This window comes from Anastrepha ludens, chromosome 4 (genome assembly GCF_028408465.1).
Source record: "Anastrepha ludens isolate Willacy chromosome 4, idAnaLude1.1, whole genome shotgun sequence".
Classification (NCBI taxonomy): Eukaryota; Metazoa; Arthropoda; class Insecta; order Diptera; family Tephritidae; genus Anastrepha; species Anastrepha ludens.
The window spans coordinates 77,901,657-77,921,014 of NC_071500.1; the positions used below are offsets into that span (position 1 = coordinate 77,901,657).

A 19,358-nucleotide genomic window follows, 5' to 3' on the forward strand; every position below is an offset into this window, starting at 1 on the left:
AAGTCGTGTGCTTGCACACCCATTCTTTGGGCGTGCCTACCTATTAGGCAATGTCCCGTCATGACTGACATCAGTGTGCTAAGACTGTGTTTATTTTGGCTTAGCAAATATTCTGTGAACTTAGCACTAAGAGTCGGCCACAGTTGATGCTGGCTTCATTGCGCCATCTTTCGTTTGCTTTCCTTACGATTTCTTCAAGGATAAGTAGCTTACATGTTTGTAAGGAAATGCCCATGTCATCCAGTGACTGGTAAACACAGCTACGAGTTTGGAAATTGAATGGCGAGGAGTCCAAAGGACTTTCTGAGTCTTTCGTATATCGTATTGGGGCCAAAGGGTTTTCGAAATAGCACATGAGGAAATGGAGCTCCATCTTTTCTGCGTTTTCCCGAGAAATAATTTGTGCAGTTCCCCTTGAACAACTGTCAGGGGGATCCCGATAACAGGGTAGGAGGTCTCTGAGGCCAATTCAGTCCCCTTCCTGGCAAGCTCATTAACAATTTCATTTCCCTCTATGTTCCTATGTCCTGGAACGCAGATCAGAGAAATGTAAGCTGCACACCCAAGGGATTTGATCTCCTCCTTACAGGAGTTTACTAATTTCGTTCTGCACTATGTCGTCATCAGAGCCTTAACCGCGGCTTGAATACCAGAGAAAATGTTAATATCTCTCTCGCTCCCACGTTCCCTAAGCATTTTGCATGCATGCAGGAACGCAAAGACTTCTGCTTGAAAAACACTAGTAGTGTTCGGCAGTTTGAAGGAGATAGATAAATTGGCTGAATTAGAGAAAACCCCTGCTCCGACTCCCGATTCCATCTTGGAACCGTCATTGAAGACAGAGGGGCAAGCTGCGGTGCAGATTTTCCGCTCGATCCAATCCTGCCTATTTATAAAGATTGCCTAGCACGACCCTCAAATTCTAGTTTACGGGTTGAGAGATATGTTCGAAGTTTGGAAAAATACGGTGTTAATTGCCCGAAAATGCTACCATGTCCTTTGAGAGATTGCCTCCAGAGGTCAATCCCCTTTAACCTGATTGCATTTTGAGCTGCGATGGAAATGGCGGATGTGTCAGTCGACCCAAATTGGGGGACATCAGAATTCGTTTTAGAGGTATGGTTCCTTCGGCAAAGTTTCTTATTTTGATCCCTAGAATACGATTTTCACAGAGCAATGAGCGATTTTTAAATGGACCCGTCCTAATATATATGCTCACTCAAGTAGGAGGTAGCCAGATGTCGAACGTTGCCGAATGCGAGGGCCGATTGTGCTCTTTGTCATTCGTTCCGCGCTCTCGCTTGCAGTTCAAGCAAGGTAACGACGCATGAGCAAGATAACGACGATTGAGCAAGATAACGACACATTTTTTCGTGCGTACAGCCGGCTAAATCAATTTATAAGACGTTATCACGTCAAAAATATATTCTACGTCGCAGTGCTTTTTTTGAGGTTGTAGAAGGTAATTCGCTAAAAGGGTTGATGATCCCACCTCAATCACACTAAAATAAGTACATATTTTTCATATACATTTTTTTTTATATTCGTGGACCACCTACAAAAACAAGAAAATCAGTAAACGAATCGCAAAAATACTTACTCCACAATTAGCAATACTCCATGTATTTCAGTTGTTTCTAAGTATGGTTTATTTTCATATTCTATGTTTGTCTAAATTCTTATCCTTACGTGCTAAAAATATATGCATTTGCATGTATTTCGATATGCCAATTATAAGTACAAATTGATAAATATTTATTTATTTCCTTATTTAGAAAACTTAAGTGAATTCTAGTTCTTTTTTTTAAATTAATTCTATAATATTAAGGCTGTGTTTTTTAAAGGCCAAGTTGTTGAGCTCATTCTTTAGAACATATAAAATTTCACTCAATGCACACATATATGTATGTATGTATATATGTATAGATATGTGTACATACATATTTATTACTTAAATGCTAAATCTTCATTCAATCAGTACAATATCGTCAAGATCTGCTGCATACAGACTGCTCACGTCCGTCTGCATATTTTCTGCAGCTGATTCTTCATTTGTCGACGCCAGCGTCAGCTGTTTATATGCTCCCTCGACAGCTTGCTTTTGCATATGCACACCCAACTGTGAGATCAATTCCAGTGCCTTCACATCTGCGTTGAGCAGTGCAAACTGGTGTATGACAGCCATGTGTGGGAATATACTGCCTAGTACAGCCGTGGTGCCCGCATTCATTTTGATTTGATCGACGTTCTCCTCCAGAGCAACGCTGTTTATCGCACAAAGAGTATTCACATCAGTGTTTGACGCACTTCCACTATAATCTTTGGAATCATTCACTACCAAAGCTATCTCATTATCAACTTCGACTGCACCATTTTTCACCTCTTCCACCTCATCTTCATCACTGAGCACATAATCTATGCTATTTTCATGACTTCCACTTTGCACCTCGTCATTTCTTTTTTCTATTTCTGCATTCATTGCTTTATCAAGTGAGGTGATCGCAGAGATTTCTGTTTGCATGAAATTTGGCAGTGCATCTTTAAATTCTATGATAATATCTTCTACTGCCAGTTCACCGTCCGTCGCATTTGTATCTGACGTACCCAAATCCTCATCCGTGTACTTGTATTTGCCGCGAAAACGATCTAGCCATCGATAGGATGGCCGAAAGCTGGGCAAATTTAGTATTGCTGCCATTTTGAGCGCTGTATCCTTGAGCGTTTGATTGGTTATGTTCTTGCGCAAGCGCAACTCTCGACAGCGCTCCACCCACTGATGTAGAATAAAACTAATGGCACTCATTTCGAATTTGCGTCGCTTGCGTGTCATCTCTTCGATAAAGTTGGTGGCATCAGATTCGCTGAGTGTGGCCAATTGCTGGAGCAGCTCGGTTTTGTGTTCAAGGATGCGTCGAATTTGTGTGGCGCAACAGTGGAATAGCTTCGCCAAACGGTTTCGGGAAACACTCGTCTCATCGTAGTAATGTATGACGGCAATTTTCTCGTAAAATGTTAGTATATTACGCTCATTGCGCCGTTTGACCTGCAAGTGATAAGTAAGTACATATAAATAAAATAATCAGTTTATTATTGTTTCTAAAATATTTAAAAAGTAGTTAGATGAAACCAAAATGAAGAAGACGTAAATCATACCATGATATGGGGGACATTTTAAAGTCAATGTTTACATTGAGACTTTTTATTGACATTAGCGATGAAAGATAGATCCTGCATTGCTTGAGCTTAGAAGGGATAAAAACATGTTGGCCATGATATTATAACCTAACACTCCATTAAAATCGCACTTGAGGTTCTCAATGACAAGTTAAAATTTCAATGGAAAAGTTCACTGATCGATACTTGCATTCAATTTTATGACTAAAAGTCGCGGTTTGATTGGCAATTACTTGACTTAGAATCCATCCAATGGGTTTTACCGCCATCCAAAAGGATTTGTCAGGCGATCTAAATCAGTCTTTCTTAAAGTGGGCGATAATGCTGCCTTGTGGGCGCTGAAAGGTGCGAGAGAGGGATGACAGTACAAACCTTAGATTTTATATTATATATCGCGTTAAGATAACCTAATACTTTTTTTATTATATTGGGCAATCGTTGACATGCTTTTACACCGTTCTAATTTCTTTGAGGAAAATAAATCGGTTTTCGCGAAACAATTACTACATATGGGGTCGCCGTTGAACGTAACATGACACGATTTCTTCTCTGAAGGCTACAATTAATACCGTTATGGTCAATATGAATAAGGGCCATTTGATTTGGGCATGCAATCGTTTCCAGACTTAGATAGAGGATTATTGCAGCTACGGGAAATTTTATTGAATATTTTATAGATACATAATAAGTGAATGTTGTATAAAAAATTCCTGAAGTTTCATTAAATTTAAGTTCGTAATAAAAGCTAATTAGTTACACTCTCAAGTTGTCCTTAAATACCGTACGCACCCGGCATATACTTATATAAGTATATATTTATAGAGAATATATGTACATATATAGCAGGAATGATAGAGAAGAAGATTGCGCTTTCCGAATTCGCCGTGTCGTAAAAGTCCAGCAATAAACAAACAAAAGGAAGGAGAATTACATGTTTGTGAAGAAGAAGAGTAGGCGAAAGCAATGAAAACAGCCAAATACAAGAAATTATACGCACATACACATAATTTCTAGCCATGGCGTCTTCCGCATAAAAAACGCAAAAACTGCATTTGGAGGCTTTTTATTCATTTGTGCTTTAACAATTTAACACGTGGTACTTCGTTTGCATTAGTTTGTTTAGTTTTAATCTCACAAATCACAATATTACCAAGCTATTCAATAAATTTTCACAAACATGCAATTTCTCCTACTTTTGGTTGTTTTGTTCGTTTTTTTGTATTGCGAAGGGAGCTGTCTTCAGACTTGTCCAAATTGCGAAAATTAAAGTCTTTATTTTTTAATGGCGCCCCCTCCACTACTCAATTCGCCTTGTTTATATATATGCATATATAATATGTATATATATGGAGGGAAGCATATATAGTACCTATGATCAGAAAGTACCGGGAATGTTTAAATAAAACAAAACAGAGTTAAATTTTAGGCAAATTTATTTTATCTCCTTCAAAATATGACCAACGTTTCTCCCAGTCCTCCATGCATCCCTGGTAGGCCGACGAAGGGATGGCTTTCAGCTCCTTCGTCGCATTCTCTTTGATCTCCTCTATCGGCTGAAATCTCCTTCCACGAAGTAGTAACTCCAACTTGGGAAACAAAAAGAAGTCGCACGGGCCATATAAGGCGAATACGGTGCTTGCACGATGGTATTTACTTGGTGTTTGGTCAAATAATCCAGCACAATTTGGGCTCGGTGCGATGGCGCGTTATCATAATGAAAAATCCAAGAATTGTATGCACACATTTCCGGCCGTTTGTGACGTATAGCATTTCTCAAACGCTTCAAAACGGATAAATAATATTCTTTATTGACTGTCTGGCCTGATGGAAGGTACTTCTCTTGCTCTACGCCTTGACAATCGAAGAAAACAGTCAACATCACATTCCCGGTACTTTTTGATCATAGGGTATATGTATTTATATATACATAGTAAGTAAAGGTAAAGACATATGTTCATCTAATGAGATACTGTTAATAGAAGAGCCCTGCATTTTTTTTGGATTATGCCATTATTGAAGTGAATCAGCCATATGATTTGCACTTATATCTCCATATACCACTTCTCTAAAAATCGCCTTATATTATATTTTCCTTTGTATTTATTGTATTGTATTTTGCTAAAAAAAATTTCATAAATTTGCTTGCTTCTTCCTTTTAGTAGAGTAAAGGAATGGTGGATATATAAAGTATTTCAGTAATGAAGTAAGCTTTCAAACTTTGGTATGAACGCCGTAATTTAATAGAGGAAATATGTGTTACCCTCATGATGCCATAATATGCAAAAGTAACTTTTGCGTCACCATCCAACAAACTTATTTTTTTAAATCTGAAACATAATAATTCTGAATTTCCCTTTGTTAGTTCTAAATCAGGTATTAAATATATATAAAACATGTTTGATTAAATTAAATATTTATGCGTTTATCAGCGTTTAATGAAGAGAATAATCTTCACCCAAAACATCTAACCGTTACATTTCTTTTCTTCAATTTTCAATTTCTTCAAGTTTTTTGGTGAAAGTGTTATGTAAAAGTAAATTTGTATAGAAAACAACTTTAGGTTACTCTGGATTGCGTAATTAATTGAGAAAATAATTATATTTTATATTTTCGCATATGACTTCATTGCTTGAAAACTTCTTTTATATAGTCGTGAACAAATTATTTCATATAAAAAACAATATTTAAATAAATCTTGGTGTAAGTTACGCCCTGCTGGTGTAAGCACTGAGTAATTGATGATCAGTGTCGAATTGTTTTCGAAATCATGATAATTATCGAATTAAAAATGCATTTGCCAATTTAGTTGATCTTCTTACAAATATTGAAAGACATAAGTTAAGATTGTTGAGAATTCCTCACAGCACAAAACTTTGTTCTGGAATTCGTAAAAATCGGAGAAATCTATAAAAACACATTTATCTTTTCTAGAAAGAGAATAGTTTTGGGAAGAAAAAAGCGCTTGGAGCGCTTGGAACGTTCCTATGAGCGCTGCCCCCGCCACGACATAAAAATCGTGCTTGGCGTCTTCAACGCCAGGTGGGCAAGGAGGGAATTTTTGGTCCCACAGTCGGAAAATTCAGCCTGCACAACGAAACATCCGGTAACGGACAGAGGCTGATCGACTTCGCCGGGCCGAAACATGGTAGTCTGCAGCACCAGATTCCAGCATAAAAAGATACACCAAGCTACCTGGCTGTCTCCTGATCGAAAAACGCGAAACCAGATCGATCATGTTGTGATTCATGCTGCCGCAGAAAGAAAGGATGCCGCCGATAGAGCCACGCTGCGATCGGGCGTATCGCGAGCCATGTGGGATCGCTACAGAGAGCTGAAAAAGGAAGAGAGACGTATTATCCGACAGAAGAAACGAGAGGCCGAAATACGTGAGTGCGAGGAGCTTGAGATGCTGGCCAATAGGAACAACGCCCGAAAATTTTACCAGAAAGGTCGGCGGCTTACAGAAGGTTTTAAGACCGGGGCGTTTTCCTGTAAGAACAAAGACGGCGATCTGGTGACTGACGTACAGAGCAATCTTAAATTATGGAGGGAACACTTCTCAAACCTGTTAAACAGCTGTCACGCGCATGTCACAGAGAATGTGAATATCCCGATACCCCAATCGTTGACGACGGAATTGTCGTTCCGTTACCCGACCATGACGAGGTGAGAATAGCAATATCACGGCTAAAGAACAACAAAGCCGCGGGCGCCGACGGACTGCCGGCTGAGCTATTCAAATATGGCAGCGAGGTGCTGGTAAGATGCATGCATCAGCTCCTATGCAAAATATGGTCGGATGAAAGCATGCCTGCCGATTGGAATTTAAGTGTGCTCTGCCCAATCCATAAGAAGGGCAATCCTGCAATTTGTGCCAATTACCGCGGGATTAGTCTTCTAAATATCGCCTATAAGGTTCTAGCGAGCGTATTGTGTGAAAGGCTGAAGCCCACCGTCAACCAACTGATTGGACCTTATCAGTGTGGCTTCAGACCTGGAAAGCCTACCATCGACCAAATATTCTCAATACGCCAAATCTTGGAAAATACCCATGAAAGGAGAATCGACACACACCATCTTTTCGTCGACTTCAAAGCTGCATTCGACAGCACGGAAAGGAGTTACCTGTATGCCGCTATGTCTGAATTTGGTATCTCCGCAAAACTAATACGGCTATGTAAGATGACGTTGCTCAACACCAGCAGCGCCGTCAGAATTGGGAAGGACCTCTCCGAGCCGTTTGAAACCAAACAAGGTTTCAGACAGGGTGACTCGCTGTCGTGTGACTTCTTTAATCTGATGTTGATGAGCATCGCACGAGCCGTACAATTGTTGCCGTATGCCGATGATATCGATATCATCGGCCTTAACAACCGCGCTGTTAGTTTTGCCTTCTCCAAACTGGATAAAGAGGCAAAGCGAATGGGTTTGGTGGTGGTGAACGAGGACAAAACGAAGTACCTCCTGTCTTCAAACAAACAGTCGGCGCACTCGCGTATCGGCACCCATGTCACTGTAGACAGTTATAATTTCGAGGTTGTAAAAGACTTCGTTTATTTAGGAACCAGCATTAACACCGATAACAATGTCAGCTGGATCCTGAAGAGTTTCCCTGTTCAGGCTCAAAAGGAATATCAGCGTATCTTTAATTGCTTTTGTCACCGTTTTTCTGATCGAAATTTCTGTACGAATCAACAACATTGGGAATATTTTGAACTTATTTTTAAAGTGTTTCTGTTTGCCACAAAACAGTACATTTGAGTACAATGAATCCCGCACTCCGCCAATCAGAGTGTGAATGCCGTGGCTGAAAGTGCGCATCTTTGCATGAACATCGGAAATTATTGACCAATTATCAATTGACGGTAAACGATCAGTTGGTCTTGGAAGTCGAAAAGTATATTTTTTATCAAGGAAAATTTTCCTTTCTGCGGCTCTGTGAAAAGCAAAATAATCGTGACTGTCGAGAAATCTTTGTGTCTGTAGAGGGTGATAGTTGGGGGTGAGTTTTGGAGTAGTGAGTTCATTCAAAATTTGTTTTTTCGATCTCACTAGCATGGCGCGCTATGCCATATGATATAATCCTCAAAAAAATCGAATTTCTCCATGATACTTTGTCATCCGTTTTGATTATGTCAATTGTTCTGCTGATTGTTAAGATTTCACCCTGTTAGACTTTTTATGCAGTGCTCTGAAATACTGATTTATGTATCTACTTTAGACAAATAAAATCCTAATAGGTCTTGTAGAGCTGTAAACGATCAGCAAGGTCTTGCAATTCTTTATAGACAGGATGTGATACTTCGAGACCAGCTGAGGCGGCACATTGATGAAATCGTACGAATTTCTTCCGGAAAATATCTTTAGTGAACCGTATACCACAATTTGGATCATACTATGCACCGATTTAAAGGTGATATAAGGTCTTGGACATTTTTGTGTTTGATGAAAAGTGAAGTAAAACGCGAAAATTCGATAATTTTTTTAGTACCATTTCGATGTGAAGTGGAAAGTTAGAGCAGGCGGCCGAAAGAAATTCGGCTCTTTATAAGTTTCAATATAGCGTTGAATACAATAGCAAAGCCGTGTTTCCAACGATTCCGTTCTGGTACACCAATTGTTGAAATGGAAATTGGAAATCTTCGAATCGGACTATTATGCGAGCAAATATTCTATTGCCCAGGAACTGAAGATTTGGCGGAAACTGTTTGGAATTAATTTCATTGAGATATTTTTATATTCCCTTTTCGCAAAGATTTCGCAAAATTGTCTCAATCCCGAACACGAAGTATGCTGTCTATTTCGTTTCGAATTTTTTCAGAGCCCATCAACTTTTGTTTAACAGATCCTTAAGTGCTACGCCGTAGTTCAGTGCATAATTTCCAAAAGTCTATGGCATTAAGGCCAGCCTATACTTCCTACCTCTATGAATTAAGTATATCATTGCTTATGCTGTAAAATTGTATCTGTTATTGCCACAAGTGGTGACATAAACTAAAAGTTGGCAGTCGCAATAGCAACGAATCTGTTTGGCTGTTGCCAATGCTCACAAAAGTATGTATCTATATGTATACCTATCTATGTAAATACTTTTACATATGTATATATATAGTATTTGTATGTGTTATTTGGAGGTTTTGTTCTCCAAATGTCATTGTTATTGTTGTGGTTCCATTCGCTGCTTTATAAAACATAAAAATAACCCTCGATGCTTTGTTTGACGTGGTCAAATAAATATAAAGGTGCACGCGAACGAACAGAGAACCCACACATACAAAGAAATCGTATACGCATACATGCAAATAAATTCGTTTGGATTGTATGTAACAGAGATACTCAGTGCTTTTACGATAAGTGGACTATATAGAAAATATCGCACCAAACACATCTTTCTAGTCGCTGCCCACATTCTATGCAGTTACATCGCATAAAACCGCAAATGTGTGCATGAAAATGTTGACCATGGTTGAAACAGTTAGTGTGGGCTTGTGATGGACACTACTGGCCGCATGGTGTTAGCTGTGTAGGGTTGGTAAGAACATGCGTAAAAAGTGTCGAGAACTGATATATAAAACTTACCCCTTTGTTGGTGCGTTTAAATGGTTTAGTGGCCATTATACTCGATTTAACTATTCCTGTCCGCCAAAGTAGTTCACTTGCTAATAGCGTTTGTGTTTAGATTACAAATGAAAAATACAAAATGGGTTGGTTGGGTAAATTCAAGATTTCCAATTATTATACCGCCTGCCGAGTTTTTCATAAATATTTTTAAACAGTTCAATTATTCCAACATTTTCATGAAATTACCACAATACTCAAATCATATATTTTTTTTACTTTAAATGCCGAACAAGGGTTTTTTCTGAAAACAATCAAAATTCCGTTTAAGAATCAAACAACTGTTCTTTTATGCCAACTATTTTTCATGTACGATTGTACTTATTTATCTCCAACTCTTCTTTCCCACCGCTTGTTTCGTCTCAAATTTTTGCACCCATTTCTGCTCTTTATGCACTTTATCAAATCAACGAAGTACAGACATTGGTAAGACTACAGTGTAGAGTTTATAGTATTTGTTGTTTTTGTCTGTCGTTTGGTAACGAATGAGCTCTCCACACACATATGCATGCAAGTGTTGTGCAGCAGCTGCAGCTTCAACGGTGATTAACCATTTGCTTCCCTAGCACTTCACTCGACTTTGACTCCCTCTTTGACCGCTCTTTCTTCGCCTCCCACATTAACTTTCCATATGAACATATAGTATGTATATGCATGTATGAGAGAGTAATTGTGCAAGCATATGTAGCGAGTAGTTCGAGTTCATTTCTGATGCTCCCCAATTCGCGATCAACACCTTGCTCGATTCAGCTCCATCCGACGAACGGATACTTTAGCGGACGATGTTCCAAACACCTTACTCGGCTCGCCTTGAGGCTTTGTGGTCGGCTATCTATGACGATGAACGAAGTAAGCTCTTACTATTTTACTTAGTAGTTTACAAACTTCCCACTTATTTCTTTAGCTATGTCCGTATTTGTTCTTGTTATTGGTGTTGTTTTTTTGTTTACTCTTATATTGTTTTTCTCACTTGTTTCGCCCCTTCGACAGGTCTATTCTAGTTCGCTGTACTTTTGCGCTTTGCCTCGCTGTAATGCTTAACTGCTGAGTAACGCGAAGCGACTAGTGACACTGGTGTTGGTTCTGTGTGTTGTTTGGTCATATGAAATAAAACCCGTACAATATTTGTATGAGAAAAACCAACAACGGCCAACACATATAAATGCTAGCACACAACATCAGCTATAAGCGAGTGCAGACGTAAATACTTACTGATGTCTATATCAGCCATATGGCAATCGCAACTAAAGCACGAGTATTGACGTTCATATATACATATGTACAAATATAAAAACATATATACGATAAGTAGAACAACAATAATATTACACAGTGCTAGGCAACAACACATACATACAAACAACAAGCATTGGTATATGCTATAACAGACATAACAGCCACAATATGTATGTGTTAGATTAATATGTATAGCCGGCTATGGCATAGTGGCATATAGCAATGGGTATTAATATTCAGCCACTCCAACAACAACCACCAGTAGAGGTGGACAAAGTACGAGTAGTAGTAGTCGACAAGCCAACATGCTCGTAGAAACCGCAAAGCACAAAAATGCACTAATACACACATACAAGTGCACAAGATGTGCTTCTAATGCTAGAGCTAACGAATACAAAATGTTCAACCAACAGCTGGGACGTCGGTCGCAGAGTGGTAGGGTGGTCGGCTCTTCGTTTACGTTTGTTTGCCTTCCATACAACGAAATAATACACAGACACATTTCGAGACATCAAGGCATGCAAACACCTTTGCTTACACGGCAGTCGTAGCCATGCAGCCCCAGACACGGCAGTAGCATTGCAAACAGAACAAAAAAAGTACATACATACATATTGGTGCACAGTAGGCTTATTTAGAATAAAATACAGGAGCATTAAGTTTCAAATTTAAAATAAAGTAGAGATAATATACTATTTTATTTTTCACTGCCCGCATGTTTTCGGATAGGTTGAGTATAAAAAAGGCCTAACGAAAAACAGGTAACCAGAGGATAAATGCCAGGAACTCAGGAAATGAAGCCTAACAGAATATGAAAAAATTGTGCAAAAATTCGTTTGTTTCTTTTAACTCTTCAAATAGTACTTAGTACATAAAGCTATACTAGTAGAATAGAATAACGAATGTTTGTTTGATATGAACTTTTAACCTTCGTATTCACTATTTTTTTTTTAATTTTGTATATACATAGCATACACGCAACACTATTTAAAAGCGGTGTTTACGCTAAATATGAGCATGTATGCTATATTGCTATATAATTGCTATCTAAACGCTCGGTTTTAAGGGAGCTTCAGCTAATAAAAAGAGACATTGCAATTAAAAATACAAGTAGTGAAAAAGTACATTCAGCATTTATTATTCATATATATGTATCTACTACTGCATCTTGCTATGTGTACAGTAAAGCTGTATTAAAATCATGTAAATATTAATATTTTTCTTTTTTCTAATCAACATTTAAGATAAATAAATTTTTTTCTACTTATAGTTACAAATACAATTATAATGGGAGACATTTTATTATTAGTTTATTCGACACTCTTCTCCACTTTGTGCTGTACGTTCTTTAGCTACAAACTCACTCGGCTACGGCGGTACTGGCCATATTTGTGGTTAACTTTTTATTAAATATGTGGCACTCAGGAGTATTTTTTTCCTTTTTCTCTTTTATACAAATAAATTTTAGAATATTGTTTTTTGCATCAATGAAAATTATCTAACTTGTATGATATATGACATACATAATATGGGAGCATAGAAATAATTAGAGTTACATTTTTAAATATGCATTAAATTTCCTCGTACTGATAGTTAAAAAGCAGAATTGTATTAAAGGCGAAAATACCATATGAACCTTTATATTTATTATTGTTTAAATTGTATGAATTTATTTTTTTTGTTAATGCGAGTATTAAATATTTTGTTGGAGAATCGTTTTTTTAACTCATTCACGAGCGCCGAAAATCGTGCAAAGTGTAGGACCTGTAACAAAAAACAAACATTTATTATCATATGCATATTATTGCCTGTGGGTGTACAAAGGGGGTTTGTTTTTAAATAAAATGTCGTAGAATGTATTTTGATAAAAAAAATTGGCTTGATCAAAAAAGGTGAACGCATATTTTTTAATAAAAAATAATGGTTAAATTCACTAATCTTACGGTTACGTACTTCTAAGTGAAACGATTTTGTTAGGCTACCTGCAAAATTCCAAATCGATAGTGTTTGAGGTTGACAAAAGGAGCTTTGGAGAAAACCAAGTTTAAATAACTTTTTACGCTATTCATAGGGTCCAATGAATATCGTTTTTAAGACCCGTCCAATTATTACTTAACAAAAAACAATATTATGTACATAAGATCCTAGGATGGTGTTACCACTTAAGATGTTTGCAAATAAAGGATAACTGCAGTATTTTTAATTACTGAATAATAGCTTCAAAACCACTGTGCAACATCCAAGAACAAAATGAAAATACCGAACACGTCAAGTGCAAAAGCGAATGAGGCGATTTTCATGCACAATTTCATGAGTGCAAAGGTAGTAGTAGAATTAAGTACGAGAGTTGAGAGCGCAATGTTACTCTTGTAAATTCTTGAAGGCTTCACCATTACCTTAATATTTCATTCTCTATTTGTTTTTGTGTCATTCGAAAAAACAAAGTGAATGCACAAAAGTGCAGAAATATCGCTTTTTGTCCCCAATTGTTCGCATTATGTTGGTGGTGTTTGTGGGAAAGCTTTGGTGGTGCGATTACATGTTCTATTGATAGCGTTTTTTTATTTTCTCTCTTTTGTATGCGATGCCAATTTAGTCATTCATTTCACCGAACAGGCATCGTCAATTGATGCATTTATGATTTAATAGTCGCACTGTTGTTGTATATTTCACGGTGAACACTCTTTTAAGTTCCTTTGGCTATTTGAATTCTCCTTGCTTCCACTTATACTCGGCTAATCTTCCTTGTTTCCACTTATTCTCGGAGTAATTCTTTATGTCTGAAATTTGCTTTATAATTTTGTTGTTTGTGAGAAGTCAGGTTTGACAAATGATTCGATATAAAGACGTATTGAGAATATTAAGAAATGTTTACCTCTATGCAACTCAGTAGCAAATCAAATACCTAGATTTTAGTTATAATTTTACATATTTTTAAGCTCCAATTTTAGATTACTTTAGATGTGAATATGTAAACAGTAGTGAGAATAAAATCTGCAAGGAATTTGCCTAATAGATAACATAAATATGAGTATGTATCAAAAAGAATGCAATTTAAATGCCATAAAAAGAAAATATAAATTAAGAATTACGAATCTGTTTCCATTTTCCCAGCTTTTACAAACTGTGTGAAGTTTTCATATCCTAATAATAATATTTCAAGCAGCAAGCCATACACTTAAATAAAAGTATATGTATATACATATATATATGGTATATGTATCGGGTGTTTTTTTATCTGCAGGAGAACTATCGATATCGATACCTATGGCTTGACAGCTGAAAATAAAAAACTGTGTTTATAATTCTGTTCAGTAAGATTTGGCAAGTCGCCATGAATCTTTTAACGCCAGAATAACTCTTTCAAAATGTGGAAATTTACTTAAAACAAAATAAATCTGTTCGCGAACTTCATAGAGCACTGGCGGTCCTTATTTATTTCGAAATGACGAAAGAGCTGTGGTTACGGTGAATGGCGAGCGCTATTGAGCCATTTTTGTTTTCAAAAATTTATCGGCTAAGCATCGACGTTTGGTCTCAGCAAAACGACGCAACTTGCGCGCTTATCAATCGATTTATTGCACTGATCGAACCATGTAACTCGTAGCCGCGGCGGACAGATGTCGGATATAATATTCAAAAAATGAATGCCATGAAATTATCTACCAGAATACAATAAAAAAATTCATTCGAACAATAACTCTGTCTTGCATTGACATTTTATTTTCACAAGCTCTTAAAAACACCCGGCAGGAAGAGCATGAATCCGAAGCCAGGTTTACTTTATACGAGGTGTGTTTAAAAAATAAAGGTGACTTTTAAAATTTCGCGGCACCGTACTCGATTTTTGCTTGCTTTTGATAGATACAAAGATTCGATGTGTTTTGGTGTGGTCGGCGATTTTCTAATATTGAAAAAACTCGCCAAGAATCAATCAAGAGCAAAAGAAGTGGAAATTCTTGATGAATGGCTTTTTACCACTCTGGCTGTAAACTGTTTTCTAAGTATCAGCCTTTTTCGACTCAATGCGGTTCTAAACTCAAAAACTTTGTTTTTGATATCTGACCAAACTTAGATAAAAGGAGCGAGCAATTTTTACGAGTAAACTGGACAAACTTGAATGTAATAAAATTTTATTAGAAGTAAGAAATTTTTTTAAGACCCAAATCTTGCTGTGCGTTTGGCATTTTTTCTCTTAATTGATAAATAAGCAATTTTTTGTTTTACAGCGGTTTTCAGTTAGTGTTGCCTACATTCATTTTCTAGTTAGTTTCTCCTATTTTTTGTTTTCTTTTATCAATTTTGTAGACCATTGCGATATAAAGGAAACACCGAAATTTAGGAACGGTGTTTCGGGGTAGTTTTCGCGACTAATTTGCTTCGAAAGTTTTCAAAGTTTAAAAGCGCCTTTCATAACTTTTTTGACAGCTGTTTTCGCCGCATTTTCGCCTCTAAAGAAATACCCTAAGCCAATTTATTTGGCAAAAATCACTTTTTTTACAACTTTGAAACGAAATTTGACAGGACAATAAAAATAAAATGAAATTAGAAATCAAGTTATCACTAACCTTATGCTAATCTAACTCATGTTAATTAACTTTAATTACTAGACGAGTCCATAAGGTTTTCAATCAGGTAGCTTTCATTATCACAATGTTATCATTCTTATACAGTATAGAGTTAAATATTCTCTTCGTAATCCTGATGAACTTAGTGGGTCTAACTTCTGCTCAGCTATACCGCTCTCGCACTTTTTTGCTAAACCTGCGGATATAGCAGATTTAGGTATCGTACATCTGATGATGTACATCAGTAGTTTGAAGCGGTTACGAAAATTTAACATCACCCTCATTTAATCCAAAGAATTCCTTCTTTTTTTCAGTCCGTTATGTTATTTTACCTCTGCTTTTCTCTGTATGATACCACAAAGCAAGAGCCCATGGCCAGCCATATGGCTTTTGATTGCGAGAGAGTTGGTTTAGCTGGATAACCATGGCTGTTATTGGTAAAAGTTTTTAGTCGGATGAGTTTTCAATTTTTTTATTTTTGATTAAAAATTCCAGGCATTTGTGCTATGAAACATTGAAATAATAAGCACAAATTAGGCAATTCAAAATTTATATATTACAATTTTTCTCTCGATGAATTAGAGAAAATAAATAAATTTCTCTTTATAAGAGAGATTTATTCGTTACAAAAAAGCTACCTTAACATGCTACCTTTAATTTGCTATGAATTTTGTTGAAAATTCTTGTTTGTTTCTACCCTGTATTTAAACTCTAATATTGTTGTTGTCCCTAAGCATTTTTTAAGTATCTAGAAATCTTAGTTAAAAGAAAGGCACAAAATGATTCGCTTATGTAATTGTCTACATCGACATTTTCTACTGCAAAATGCAAGGCATAAAAAGTACAGAAAATACGAATTACAGGAGCAGACCGTTAAACCCAGTATATGTGTCTGTTTGTATTCGGCCGATGAACGAGGACCCAAAATACTATTTCATTATGAAGTTATATCGTCAAGGATCGTAGATACCCTCAGGGGACACCATAGGCACCAGATAATATTTGAATCTTGTAACTCCATCTGCAGGCTCGCCAATTCGACTTGACTGTACCTGGATAGATTTTAAATTTGCATTTAAGGCCAGGGTGTAACAGGTATGATATAAATTTATGCAGTGTACGTTTTTTTAAATAAAGTGCTTTGGCTCAATTCCAGTGAAAGTTAAAGTATGCCGATTTATAATAAAGTGACTCAAAGTATAAAGAGTAAATTGTTCGGGCACATAGAAAGAAAAATACTCTATCCGGAATGTATGTAAGTTGAAAAGTAGAATTTGACAATTCCGTGGTGGGATATTTCGTGAAGAATTATGACAGGAAAATATGAACAAATAGGAGAATCTGATCGTGTAGCTTCAACGCTAGCTCGAGAAACGCATGGCATTAGGAGAGAGTTCATAGAAGATCTAGTTTTTATCAGGAGAGGATACAAAACGTCTTCATTCGACAACGCTTGTATTGCTTGTACTTCTTCTTCTGTATTGCTTATTCGTTTACATTCGCATAGCGATCATACAATATTTTATATCTTTTTGTTTCTTAACTACAATACTCAAAACATATTAATTTATATTATTTACAATTTATTTATAAATATCTCTATTTTGAGCTGCATTCCATAATTCTGCAACATTGCATATGCCCGTCCAATGCCTTATATTTCGTAACCATGATAACTGCTTCCGGCCAACGCATCGTTTTCCTTCAATTTTTTCTTCCAGTATTAACTGTAACATGTGGTACTTGGAGTTTCTCATGATATGTCCAAGATAAGCTGTCTTGCGACATTTTATTGTTTGTAGAAGTTCACGTTCTCGATTAAGAGGTTCTACGCTCTACGGAATTTTCAAAATTCGCCTAAAAGTCCAAAGTCCAAGTCTTTCAAAATGTAGATCTAGCCATTTCTAATTTGCTTTTTATATCGGCTGATGTGCCCCAATTTTCATTCATCCAGCGTTCAAGCTATTTGAAATTTGAAACCTTTTCTATTTTTACATTATGAACCATAAGTGTTTGATTGTTGCCTGCTTCTGAGTGACACCTGCTGACATGCATGAATTTCGTTTTATTAAGGTTAATTTTAAGGCAGTAATTTTTGCTGTGATGAACAACTTTATTTAATATCGTTTGCAAATCGTCTAAGTTATCTGCTAGAAGTGATTTCTCATTGTCAACATTAATTACGGCAATCTGGTTCCAATAAAGGTTTCTTAAACAGCGCAACTCTTTTGTGGCAATATCGAGTGATGGTAGGATGTGAAAGAGCTTGCCATATTGCACTGTGTCGAATGCTTTTTCATAGTCTAGAAAACACATGAATACATCTTTGCACTTTTGGACAAGAACATGGTCACAAAACAGCGATTCACGAGCTCCCATGCCATTTCTAAAACTGAATTGCGTAGGGCCCATGGCTTCTTCACATTTTTTATAAATTCTATTTTGTATAATTTAAAAAAAAAATTTTTAGTGAGTGATTCATAAGACCTATGAGCCTGATGTTTGTACAAGGTGGTGCAAAATTAATCATCCAATTTTGCTTTGAATAACTTTGTGACTAATTAAATAATTATTTTGGGTGATAAAATTCTTTATTTTTACCCCTACGTGCTCCATTGCTTGTCTGCTTGTATACTGCACCTGTCTAATACACAAGTGTCAAATATAATTGATGTACGGTAGGGTGCTTGATTTTGGGACACCTTGTACCTATATTATGCAGTGCGACAAAAAATAATGATGTGGCTACACCTGGGAAGTGATGTTATTTTTCTTAAAGGTTTTATCGAACAAAACAGGAATCACAATATGAAATGTTCTAAACACTTCAAAAATCTTGGCTTACGGTTCCAAAACTAGTTTTGCAAGGTTATTTTTTACTTTGTATTTTTTCATTTGTTAGTTTTAGTTTATTTAGGAAAGAAAAAAATGTATGAAAAAGAGAGAAGTAAAATACAAATTTCAATTACGTCCCCTACTATAGTTGTTGGTTAACTCTTATTTGAAAAACATTCCTGGGATTGGAATTATAGACGAAACAAATACAGAAAAGCAGCGGGTACGCAAACCGCATCTCAACCGGTCAATTTAGTGTGCTGGATAAATTAGCATCAATGCCCACACAAACTACGGCCCGTAAAGTAACAGACTCATGGAAGGAAAATGCAAGACAGGCACCAAGGACCCTTCAATATCCAACGGGATTCTCCCAAAGCCAAGCACGATTACTGGACAAGCTTTTGTGCAAACTCCCACCTTGGGAGCGGTCAGAAAAATGTCTGCGTGACGCTGGAAACAAATAATACCTTCGGGTCAAATATGAACGAGACGTTATCAATAAAACGGTCCGCGGATGACATATGGCAAAAATAAATTTTTTGTTTTTTGGTAGGACTGTTATAAACTAACACGGCAAATTTCAGCGTGATATGTCACATAGTTTGTTTTCTGTGCTACTGTAAACAAGTCAAGCTCGAGTGTGTTCTTGAAATCAGCTAAGTTGAAGGCAACTGTGCCAAGAAAAGAGGGCACAACCTGCAAGCAATGATCATAGTTAAGGGTTTAAGACTGGCGGCTCTGCACAAATCTTTCTCTCTACAAATATTTCATGGGAGGAGCTGAGAAGCATTGGGAAACTTTTCGTAAAGAATATGTATAAGAAATGAAAATCCGAACTTAAATTTCAAGGTATATACTTATACTTTCGGCAGGGCTTAACACTAGTCCAAGTTTTGCAACCAAGGAAGTTGCCAACTGCCGTGA

At 36.8% G+C, this 19,358-nt stretch overlaps 2 protein-coding genes across 3 annotated transcripts in view; one reads left to right on the top strand and one right to left on the bottom strand.

Moving 5' to 3' along the window:
* The window catches only part of LOC128859921 (uncharacterized), a 55,623-nt gene that overhangs the window by 7,993 nt on the left and 28,272 nt on the right, over window positions 1–19,358 (top strand). The gene's annotated exons all lie outside the window — the stretch shown is intronic.
* Window positions 1,627–10,909, bottom strand: LOC128859922 (uncharacterized). The gene is made up of 2 exons (XM_054097074.1): window positions 9,754–10,909; window positions 1,627–3,043 (listed from the first exon to the last, which is right to left on the bottom strand). The coding sequence occupies exons 1-2, from the start codon at window positions 9,787–9,789 to the stop codon at window positions 1,967–1,969; spliced, it is 1,113 nt and encodes a 370-aa protein (XP_053953049.1). The 5' UTR covers window positions 9,790–10,909; the 3' UTR covers window positions 1,627–1,966.